Below are 12,485 nucleotides of genomic sequence, written 5' to 3'. Positions count from 1 at the left end.
ATAGTAACATGTTGCATTCTTATCTGAAATTTCCCTTCTCAGAACTTTGATTTATGCAAAAATAAGGTAATGTTTTCAATAGTAAGTATTCTAGGAAAGATAATAGTGTTTAGAACCAGAAATTCTCTGGAGGGGTGAGAGTATGTGCAGAGTTGGAGCAACTGCAAAAGTGCTGAAATGGGCAAGTTCCCCATGTTGAGTGGATATCCTCTGAGGAGGAGAAAATCCCTTGTGGGGAAGGAGGTTTGGGTTGGAGCTTTAATAAAGTAATTCTTTGAAACTGGATCATTCTATAGAGAAGAGATAAGAGGATTCAGAAGGTCTTGGTTCTAATATGGCCTCCTTTGTTAACATAGTTTTGGCTGTATATTATAAATACCTAACGTCCCCGTTATCGTCTCTGAAGTAGTTACTTTTAATTAGTCTGTAAGAAGACTCAAATCTTGGATATAAGAATTTGAGGATTAAGAGTTAGTATGCTAAGGGACTTCCCTGGAGGTCCAGTGGTTAAGACTCCATGCTTGTGCTGCAGGGGACATGGGTTCAATCCCTGGTTGGGGAACTAAGATCTTGCATGTCACTTGGTGCAGCCAAAAAAAAGAAAGAAAGAAAAAGGGGGAGAAGAAAAGAGTACGTTTAACATCATAAACATAAACAAAAAAGAGTATGTTTAGGTAGCTGCCGGGGTACCCTCTGAAGAATGCCATGTGATCTTGTAGCTGCTGTTTTCTTTAGTTTCAGATGATTGTATATTTTAAAGTAATTGGTAGTTTAACTATAGTGTCTAGCTTTGCAACTGCTTTTTCTATTTCAGCTAACTCTTAGCTATCTCAAATGGTAATCATTTACTGTCACCAAGATACCTGGAAGACATATTCTGTGGATGATGGGCATAAGGGGCAGTGGAAAAAGATTGATTCTGTGGCCTTGGACACGTTACTCAATTTCTCTGTGCCTCAGTTTCTTTATATCTAAAGTGGGGTTAGTAACAGTATTTTACAGGGTTGTTGTGAGGATTAGATGAATAAATATATAGGAAGTGCTCAGAACAGTGCCTCATCCTTAGTAATAAGCACCATATAAACATCACCACCATTGATTGAGGGCTTGCTTATCAGGCACTGGGCTGGGCACGTTTTCATAGGTCATCTGTGTTCCTTCAAGGCTATCTGTTTTTTTTTGTTTTGTTTTTTTTAAATGAGGAAGTAAAGTCACACAGTTTCTGTTAAGATTTAAAGCCATGCCTCTGGCTTCAATACCTGTTTGCTTCTTCCTACAAATCCATGGAATATTGTGTAAATACCGCAAACAAAAAAGCATAAACTCCATAGAGTTAGTTGTGGTAATAACGAAAGGGAGTCTGAAATTGTGTAATTGTGTGCGCATAGTATTTTGAGTGGCAGACTATTTTAAAATAGTGTATTTTGGATTTACAATTAAACGTTTGGACATACTGAAATTTACACTTTTGATAGTTCCTAAGTTCATTCTTTGAGTCATGCACACCTCTAGATAGTCATCTTTCATGGGTTTGCTAAGGCTAGATTAGAAATTGGTACGGGCTCTTTCCTATAGTCTGTTAATTACACGTGTAAACTTTTCAAGTCATGCAGGAGGGTGATCTGTATTACATGAATATGCTCAAAGGCACATGGCTTGTTTTGAAAAGGTGCTCCTGTTATGTATTATTTTAAAAAAGTTTTAGTGACTTTTGGACAGTTGATCAATATCAGTTCTCCATAGGTTATGTGGCATTGTTTGCGTTCTGCCTGTTGCTTCATAAAGGGGCATCATTCCCATTTTTGTAGGTATAAACTTAAAAGTTTGTTTGAGGTGGGCATCAGTTATAGGAGAACTTTGGCTTTTTGTTTTATAATTTGGGATGTAATACTCATCTACTCATCCACGAAGTCAGGTACTTTTCAATTTGCAGATTGTTTTGATTAATGGGACAATTTATAATTTGGGGAACATCTGTATTTGGATACAGTTAATGAAAAATTAAGGTTGGGATGTAATAGCTGCAGTATTTTAGGTTAGTGAGGAAGAAATAAATTGAAGTATTACTCTAGGGACCGTGCCATCATGATTTGACTTGTGAGATTTCCTTGCAAAGAAGACTGATATGTAATACGCATTGATTTAGGATTTAGGATTTTTAAAATCCGTTACTATGTGTAAGATATAATTCTTATCACATATTTTATTTAGTAAATGTTATTGATAATGTAATGATAATGTTGTAGTGATGTTTTTATACTTGGTCCCATATTTATGACTGAGGTAATTTTTTGGGGGAAAATATCGATTATTTTATCTCATTTATATACAGTATATGAATAAGTGGGCTTAGATTAAAATAATAATGGAGAGCAAGAAAGTAAAAATTTTGAAAATTTGGCAGTAATTTAATAGTTGAGATGCTCCAGAAAATTGTCTGGGTAGCTCTCAAATGCATGAGTTACTAAGAAGAAAGATGTAATTTGCTTTCACGATGGAGTTTGTTTTTGTTGAAAAATTGTTTTATTGGTTGTGTTTTGTTGTGTTTTAGAACAGTGCCAGTCTCGTTTACCCAGTGTTCAGAAGATTTGTACCATGATTTATGATAGGGGATATAATCATCTTCCTTACAAGAAAGTTGTTTCATTGATGATTTTTTTTAACCTTTCTGTAGCATGATGACAGAGATGATGGTGTGGATTATTGGGCCAAGAGAGGAAGAGGTCGTGGTACTTTTCAACGTGGCAGAGGGCGCTTTAACTTCAAAAAATCAGGTAGCAGTCCAAAATGGACTCATGACAAATATCAAGGGGACGGGATTGTTGAAGATGAAGAAGAGACCATGGAAAATAATGAAGAAAAGAAAGACAGACGCAAAGAAGAAAAGGTAGCAATTTTTCAACTTTTTAGTGATTCTAGCATTCTCTTTTGTATGGGTTTGGTGGACCAATTAGTTAATTATTTAATTTTTAGGAAAAATGATTATTTTGGATCATTTTGACTCTTCATATCTTTGCTAATCTTTCTTTTCTTCCCTTTTTTTTTTAGGAATAGTAAATCTGAAGTGAGATTGCAACAGAGAACAGAACTTGCACCCACCATTTTTTTTACATGATTTTTGTTTTCAAATAAGAATGTAAGCATTTTACTTAAATTTTACTGTTTGCAAGTAGTGTAGAGAAATTTTGTTTTAAGTCTTCAAATATCTTGAAAAATAGTAGACTGTATGTTGAAAATTGTACTGAAATAAAGTAGAAAATTGTTACCTACCATATTTGTAACTATCAACTTTTAAAAAAATACTTTTACTGTTTTTGTTACATGCATTGTAATTCTGCTTTGTCTATAAGATATGGTCAAGTACAGCTCTGTGACAGTTCTGATTCTCTTCCCTCCCTGTTAATGTTTATTCTGAGGTAAACGTTAGCTCTACATACAGATCCCTGAATAGCAATTGTTTATAGAGACCACACTAATTATTTTAACTGTATACATCTGTTTAACATTCTCCTTAATTCAAACACACTACATTGTAGGGTGACTAATTTTTGAAGTGTACCATGGAAAAAGTTGTTATTTTGGTAAACTAAGCTAGTTTAACACCTCAGCAAATGTTTAAGAAGGAAAAAGAAGCTTTTCCAATAGCTAAAAAGTACAAGCAGTTAAAAGTTATATTGAAAAGTATGCAATTTTTTTTTTTTTAACTGAAAGCAAGGAGTGGCCTATAAAAAACATTCTTAGGAGCCTTTACTATTTGAGTTCAAAATTCAGTGTTCTCTTTCTGTCCTTTGAAAGTTTGAGTCATGGTCTTAGATATCAGCTGTTCTTTGAGAGAGGAAACTGGTTTGTAATAATAAAAATAAAAACCCCATTCCTACTAAATGTCTTACTTTTAAAAAACAAAACAAAACCTGTAATCCTGATACTGGTATGGAAGAGAATTATTCTGCAGAATAACTTGATACGTTAAAAAGATGTGTACCTGATGTCATATCTTACATATTTATATGAGTTTTTGGACAGCTGAATCATTAGTTTGTAGTCTAGCCATAAGGAATAATAGGCGAACAGAATATACTGCTCATTGGTAGTATTTTAAGTAACTTGTTTTTCAAATGTTACCAATAAAAAGATTTGACAGGAAGTTTGTCACAGCATTTATCTAACTTTTTTTTCCCCCATACTTCAGTTGCAGTTTGTAAAATGGGTTTTCCTTTTTCTTCCCAAGGGTTCTATTCAGGAAGATAATCTTTGAAATGTGATTGCCTTTATGTTTATGATGATATCTCTTAGAAGGAATGAAAATCCAAAATAGTAAATTTCAGTGTCAAGTCAGTCTGCTCTATGAGCATATATAAAAGTAGTCAAATTTCATTTGTTAATTCAGCAACTGAATTAGTTTATATGTTTGCATTATAAGGAGATAATGCTTATTCTGTTAGTGTAAACTTTTAACATTTTAAATGTATCGCTCTTTCATCTTCACTGATGATTTGCAATGCTTCTAGCACCTTGATTGCAGTCAGAGGCATTAGCGAAGAGCTATACAAGGGAAAAATATGAAAACAAAACTCAATATATGTGATGTTCATGGCACTAAGGTCCTTAAATATTGCATGATTTATTTTGTCTTTCTGAAATGATTTGAGCAGAGGAAATATTGTCAAAACAGGTATGTGTTGCATTAATCAGGACATAACTAATATTCTCCTAGTCAGAATAATAATTACATGCTAAAGCAGCATGGATTTGATCTCCAACACAGGAGAATTCTCACAACCATTTTATTTTATACAGATAAGTTTAGCTTTTATTTTAACAGTTATTATTTGGTTAGATACTGAATCTCTATGCATGACTATAAATGTGCAGTTTTGCTTTTGCATATAAGACAACAGGAAAGGGGAAATTACTGAGGAATTATTTAGTAGAGAGTGGAAATAAAGCTACTTAAGTCCTATCAGCAGGTTATATTTTAAGTGCAAATTTATTGCTTTAACCCAAATATATTCATGATTTGGTTACTTTTATTAAAGTTGAGAAACAAGTATCCTGTTAAATATAGTAGGAGGGGTGATTGTGAAAACACTGCAGTAGAATGCCATTGTGGATGTTATCTTTTTCAGAGCCAAGCATATAAAAACTAGCCTGTGTGAATTTTTTTAAACCACAGTTTAATTCCACACTTCATGACATGTTATAAAAGCTGAATGGTTTCTCTTGGTAAGGATATTTGTTTACAAGTGCCAGAAAATAGTAACTCTTTGAAAACCTGCATTAACAGACTTCCTTTTGCTTAAAGAAGGAAAATAAAAATGAACCAAAGGATATTTCCAGAAAGGATTAAGAAAGCTGTTTAAGAAGGCCATGACTCAGTCTTTAGGTGTGTACATCTTTCAACATCCTAGGAATTTTAATATAAAAAGCAAAATTTGTTTTTTGAATTGCAGCCTACTTTAAGGGATTACTGTTCTTCCTTTTGTCACAGTTAAAATCAAGTGTTGGGAATTCAGTTATAATTTGAGTAAAAATATATCCAATACATGAATGTAGATGGCTAAACGGTTCTTACTCAGTGTGATGTATAATGCAACAGGGACCCTTGTAAATTGTCATATGCCAATAAAATGTCATAAGTGGTAAGAGCTATTGTTTGTTTACCTCTTTCTGTGTCTGTTCTATACAATTGATGTCAGTGGCTTATGTCTAATTTTAGAATACCAGCTCATCTGTTAGTAAAATTACTGGTGTGATGTGGCTTTTGGGGGGGTTGATAAATATCTTATAAAACTGCTCAGATCCCCATTTTTTTTCCCCCTGGGAAAATGGGAAATTTTACAGTGGATAATTCTAAGCCATTGTTAAAGAATACAGAAATTCCAGATTTCTAGTCTAGCCCTCCTTTTCCTGTGTTCATACAGGAACTTGTCAGCCATAGTATTATGATGGAGAAATTAGCATTACTGCTCTTTCTGAAAATATAGTAGTTAATAATTAAAAAGTGTTTTTTTTTTTTTCTTTAACTTAGTCTTTGTTCACTTTGCGTTAGGTGTGGTGTAATTCTTACCATGTCCCTCTTCTAAGTTATTTGAAATGTAAAGTGAGCCGTTCTGTGACTTCAAATAAGCATTTTCACAGAAATTTGTGTGCTAAGACAGATACGTGTGGCAAGTTATTCCTTTAAAACTTTGTTAAAGTAAGAACTCTGTATGCTGAACCATACTGGGTAATTTTAACTTTTATGTACCAGCTACCTACATAAAAGTATGCTATCTTATTTACTAGGGACAATTATTTTATTTTTAAAAAGGCTCAGTTGCTTTGTTTTTTCTCTTTGGCACTGCATGTGCGATTTTAGTTCACCAACCAAGGATCAGGTCCATGCCCCCTGTATTGCAAGTACGGAGCCCTAACCACTGGACAGCCAGGGAATTCCTTTCTTTGGCTTTCAACTGGAATTCCTTTCACATTCAGAAAGAGAAGTACAGAGATCTAAGTTTATGACGTTGCTAAATAGGGAAGGAACATGGAGAAATAAACTTCACCTTCATAAGATTGTATTTGACCAGACTCAGTCTATGGGTAGTAGATTGTGATACATTCTTTAACAAAATTTTAGAATATTATCTGTTAGGTGCATTTAGGGTTCTCAAATAGTTGAAACTGTTGTTACATCTAAATGTCAAGGGTCTAATTGTTCAGTTTTTTGAGATGTTAAAAATTTAGGGTGTGTTAATGAAGTTTTAAGTGAAAAAGTTATTAGTTTCTTAGAATCCAGGTATATGTAGAAATTAGTTATTGTATTCCATTGTCTGACTTGAGAGCTTTAGTAGAGATTGTATAAATTTATGAGCTGGACTCATGTTTTAGAAACATTCAGTAATGGTTAGTGTGTGTCAGTTATGCAAGTGAAGCCAAAGTTGTACATTACCTCCTTATATTTTAGCTTTTAAAAAATGGATCTCACTGGTTAAAGAGAAAATAGGCATTAGGATGGCACTTCACCACCACTACTAGAAGAAAAATTCCAAATAATGTGTCTTAATTATAATGATCTGTACATAAAGATATTTTTCCTAAGAACTTTTTGTGTTTCACAACAGTGAGCTGATTTACAGTGCTCTTAAAGTGCAGAAGATAATCTTGATTCTTGCAAGTAGAAAAGGGTTGGGTAAATGGTTTTAATGCTGTTCTAGGAATTGGGATCAGATTTTTCTTAGTAATCTCTTAGGGTTGCCCAACTTCCTAATTCAGTAATAACGAGCCCTCCCTTTAATACAAGTAGATGATAAATATTTAAAATAGGTAACTAACAAAGACCTACTGGATAGCACAGGGCACTCTGTTGAATATTCTCTAATAACCTAAATGGGAAAAGAATTTGAAAAAGAATATATATATATGTGTATGTATAACTGAGTCACTTGGCTGTAACCTGGAACTAATAACATTGTAGATCAGGTGTAGTCCAATAGAAAATGAAAACAAAACAACTCCTTCTCCCCCCCAAAACCTGAGCCTCGGCAGTGAAAGCACCAAATCCTAACCTCTGGACCACCAGGGAATTCCCTATAAACTTTATTAAGCTTCCAGGGTACTTCTAAGGCTGCCATGAGGGGAATGTTAAGTACACTTGAAAGTTTTGTGAAAGATTATAATCACCAGATGTAGGCCTAAGAAGATAATTACAATAGAGTTTAACTGGTTAATGTTAGTGTAGAGTTATCTTTTATCCCTTCATTTGGTGATGGTACTCAACTTTCAAAATCAAGGAAAGGGCTTTTTCACCCCTGTGTGAACTGTGGTAAAGATGCTCATCATTTGCCCCAGTTGCTGCAATATAGTCTTCTAATTAGGACACCTTGACCTTTAAATTTCATCTGTTAATTGCCATCTGTGGGATGTTTTTCAATTGAGAATTGTCTTTTTAAGCTAAAAATTGTTCGATGAGTTCTCATTGCTTAAATCATAGTCACAATGAACTATAGGAATTTGCTGTGAGCGGCTTTTTTTTTTTTTCTTTATCCCTTTCCTTGTTCACTTACCTATCTTAAAAATCTTACACACAGCAGTACCTTTTTTGGATCTGTCTCCTAAGGTAATGGAAATAAAAAACAAACAAATGGACTCAGTTAAACTCAAAAGCTTTTGCACAGCAAAGGAAACCATAAAACAAAAAAGATTACCTATAGAACGGGAGAAAATACTTGAAAACTCATGTGACCAACAAATTCTATTGGTATAAGCCAATTAATTTAACAATAATCTCCAGAGTATACAAGCCAGCTCATACAGCTCAATATCAAAAAAACAGTCCAATGAAAAAATGGGTAGAACTAAATAGACATTTCTCCAAGACATACATATGGCCAAAAGGCACATGAAAAGATGCTCAACATGGGTGATTATTAGAGAAATGCAAATCAAAATTACAATGAGGTATTACCTCATGTGGGTCAGAATGGCCATCATCAAAAGGTAGTAGAAATAATAAGATGCTGGAGAGGGTGTGGTGAACAAGTAACCCTCCTACACTGTTGGGGGGAATGTAAATTGGTACACCACTATGGAGAACAACATGGAAGTTCCTCAAAAAACTAAAACGAGCTACTATATGATCCTGCAGTCCAGTGGGAATATATCTGGAGAAAACCATCATTCCAAAAGACACATGCACCCCAATGTCCATAGCATTACTATTAATAATAGCCATGACATGGAAGCAAGCTAAATGTCCATTGACAGAGGAATGGATAAAGATGTGGTATACATGCATAATGGAATATTACTCAGCGATAAAAAAGAATGAAATAATGCCATTTGCAGCAACATGGATGGACCTAGAGGTCATCATATGACATCGCTTGTATGTGGAGTCTAAAAAAAAAAATACAAATGAAGTTAAATACAAAACAGAAATAGACCCACAGACATAGAAAACAAACATGGTTACGAAAGGGGAAAGGATAGGGGAGGGATAAATTAGGAGCTTGGGATTAACGTATACACATTACTACGTATAAAATAGATAACCAACAAGGGAAGTATGCTCGATAGTTTGTAATAACCTATAAGGGAAAAGAATCTGAATAACTGCTGTATATCTGAAACTAACACAACATTGGAAATCAACTATATTTCAGTTAAAAGTAAAATTAAAAGAGTCGGTAGCTTGTGAGTAGCATAGTTTTCTGCTTATAGGAGCATGGAGAATCTGAATATCTCCTTAGCAGGAATGCTTTCTACCTGAAGCTGAACTTTTTTCTAGCTAACTGAATTATTTAAGATTATGAACTATATTTTACTCTCAGGTGCTTGCTTTATTAAACTGTATGTTATCAACTGAAATTACCTGTGATAATTAAAAAGAAATGCTGTATTATTGCTACAGTTTTTCAATGTTGTGATAGGAATGAACTTGGATATTTGACTTATGCCGTATTCTTTTTTGACATATGCCAAATTTTTGGATGACTGTCTTATAGTAGCAAATTATTTATTTGCTACTGTAAGACAACTGAAATAATTTATGCACAATTTTTATGAAGTAGTTTTTTTTTTTTTTTAATTCCTGTTACTTGGACCACAAGAGTTTTGAAAATTAGGAGTTGATCATTGCTATAAATGAAAAGGACTAAATGGAAACATTAGGAGTACTGATGTTTAACTGGACTGTCTGAATGATCCAGAAGCAGAGTAAAACCAGAGTGAAATCCTTTATGTTTTCTGTGTTCTAGGTTTTAATCAACTCTTCAAGTGTTTGAGAAAGTCAAGGCATATCTCTTTGTGAACATATGATTGTATCAGAAAACAGTATAGAATCTATTGTCATATGAATTTTCTAAAAATAATGGAATCAGAAAAATCAAGCAGCGGTTGGTTCACCTTTATGCTTTTAGAGAGGTCTAAATATTTTTGTTCAAAAATAATATGAGTAGCCAATAAACACAAAAGAGCTTTGGATTCAAACACTACAATAACCTAGACTTTCATATAAGTTATTTAAAGGTTCAAATAAAATAAATCCTGCTTTTAGACTTACTTAACTTAGGTTTTGTAATTTTAATGTAAGTAGATAGCAATTTGTAGATATATAGTAGGTATAGATATATAGGTAGTAGGTCTCTGTTTTACGTTACTTAATCATTTTTACTGTCAATACAAAAAAGTAGAGGAGGTTTTAAGGACAATTTAATTTGAAACATGATTTTAATATTAAGGAAAATCTTGGTCCTAATTAGTGTCAAATAATATTTAAAATTTTTGAATAAACAGGTGCAAAGTTTTAATGAAACTTCAAGAGGTATGTAATCTTTTAAATAGTGCTGGTTGGTTTAAGTGTACTGCATTACTACTACCCCTGAGAGGTTTCAAGCATAGGTAGCCAAACAGAAGGAAAAAGGCCCAAGGTTTTTTTTTTTTTTTTGAAATGTAAAACTGAGTGAACTTTCTGGGCATGTACATCCCAATCTGGATATCACCTTCTCATGAAATTCTGTGGTTAGGGTTGGAGAGGCTATTGCCTACTTGTTAGAAGTTACACTGTATCCCGCCCTATTACTTACGATGACTGTAGTAATTGGAGTTCTCCTAAACACCTAAAACTTAGGCTTGTGTTAGATGGCTAATGGGGTTTCTACCAGGCAGTTGGCAAGATTGAGTACACATCTTTCTAGCCTCTGTTCAAACCAGCCCTCTGTCTCCCTTTATTGACTGGGAAAGTATGCCTAGCATTGGCTGTAAAGTTGAATAAAAAATTCTTGGTCTTGGGGATCCAGTACATAGCGTGATGATTAACTATAATGTATTATTAATGGTTCTGGGAAAATGGAAAAAATACATCTAGATAACAAAACCAAATATCTTTGGACAGCATTTGCAATTAAACTAGGTGACAAGATTTTCCCATGAACCCACAAAATCAGGATGGGGACAAATCACCAACTTGCCTGGTATTCTGTGTGAGTAGAATTTAAGAATTGGGTTAGTATCTGACAGGCTTGAAAAGGAGAATCTCAAATGAGCCTACTAAAACTGGGGCTTTTTCTTCTCCAGTAGTGAGCAGAAGGTACCCACATTAAGGATTAGTGGGACTGGAACACTTTAGCTCAGTGAACTCTCAAAATGGACCTGTCAAGACAAACTCCCTTTTAAGGATGGGACCCCACACTGAGTAGAAAGTATTGAGAGTGGAATCCTAATGAACAGGGTAGAGACAGTAGATGGAGAGGGCCTAGATTCAACTGCAGGAGGGTAACATGGCCAAGAAAATCTTAGAAAACATGCCACCATATTTCTGAACACTATTTGAAAATGACAGAGAAGGTAGAAAAGATTTACTGAATCCTGCATCAACATAAAAAAGGAAAATCAGAAAAGATTTACTGAATTCTGCATCGTTCCAAAAGTTCAGGAAAGTGATTTCACTTAAAAGTAATAGAAAAATATTGTCAAATCTCATAAATGGTTATCAAGATGTGGTATGTATGAATGCTTTAGTAAACATAAAATAGAGGAAGGATCTCTGAAGAATTAATTTTAGAGGGAAGCTGTCAGCAAAGCATTCATGGAAGATGTAGCATTTGACCTGGGTCCACCGTGCTGTTACCTAAATCAAAGTTGAATATTGAGCTCTGAATAGTGCAGCCTGAAGGAGGCTTTAGTACTACTGGTTTCCCTTCTTATGCTCTCAAGGGATGTTCTCCTTTTGGCCCTATATTCTCCTTTGGGCTCTATTTGATATCAGATCGGAAAGGGAGGATGTTACAAGATCATGATTTATTTATGAAGGCAAAAGGGAAGGACGAGGAACTTGAGAAAATTCTATGTAGAGCCACTGATTCACTTGCGTTTTACATGGTCCAGTATCCCTCTCCTGCCCCTTTAATCCTTATCTAGCTTAGACTGGTGGGCCTGTCACTATTGTTCTGCCAGTTTCTTAGTTTCAACTCATTCTTGGTGTCTTTTCTCTCATCCCATATCCAATTATTTTATTCAACAAATACTGATTGAACGCCCATCAAATATACCAGGCAGTCCTCTGAAGCGCTGGAGATACAGCATGGGTCAAAACAAAGTTCCTGTTCCAGAGTTTTGTTTGGCAGCAGGTGGAGCATAAATATACATGGTCTAAGTGCTATAAGGAAAAATAAATCATGGAAAGAGACTGGAGAGAGACGCTGTTTATATATGGTGCTCAGAGAAATCTTCTCTGAGGTCTCCACTAGAATGTAAACTTGAAGGGGGCAAGGACCTCAGATGCCTTGCTCATTACATTCCCTGTGCTTAGAATGATGCCTGGCACATAGTAGACATTCAGTGTTAGTTTAATGAATAAATATTGTGGACACATTGAGAAATTAGTTGAAAAATGCTCCCATTTTTAATTGTGTTGGTCAGCAGCAGGCACAGTTGATTCTAAATTATCATGTCACTCCAATGCATTTCTCGCTGAAATACGAGAAGCAGTAGCTGTCGTTTCTTAT

At 34.5% G+C, this 12,485-nt stretch overlaps 1 protein-coding gene across 5 annotated transcripts in view; it reads left to right on the top strand.

Annotated features, from left to right (window-relative positions):
• The window catches only part of BCLAF1 (BCL2 associated transcription factor 1), a 29,568-nt gene extending 23,902 nt beyond the window's left edge, over positions 1-5,666 (top strand). For all 5 annotated transcript variants that reach the window (XM_057738555.1, XM_057738554.1, XM_057738553.1 and 2 more), the window contains 2 exons: positions 2,675-2,887; positions 3,049-5,666. In XM_057738555.1, the coding sequence (XP_057594538.1) occupies positions 2,675-2,887; positions 3,049-3,054 (219 nt within the window). In that variant the 3' untranslated portion in view covers positions 3,055-5,666. The remainder of the gene's footprint in view (positions 1-2,674; positions 2,888-3,048) is intronic.
• The last annotated feature ends 6,819 nt before the right edge of the window (positions 5,667-12,485 follow it).

This window comes from Hippopotamus amphibius, chromosome 6, assembly GCF_030028045.1.
Source record: "Hippopotamus amphibius kiboko isolate mHipAmp2 chromosome 6, mHipAmp2.hap2, whole genome shotgun sequence".
In the NCBI taxonomy this organism is placed as follows: domain Eukaryota; kingdom Metazoa; phylum Chordata; class Mammalia; order Artiodactyla; family Hippopotamidae; genus Hippopotamus; species Hippopotamus amphibius.
Note: the sequence above shows the minus strand (reverse complement) of the source record. Positions and strands in the feature narration are given on the sequence as shown.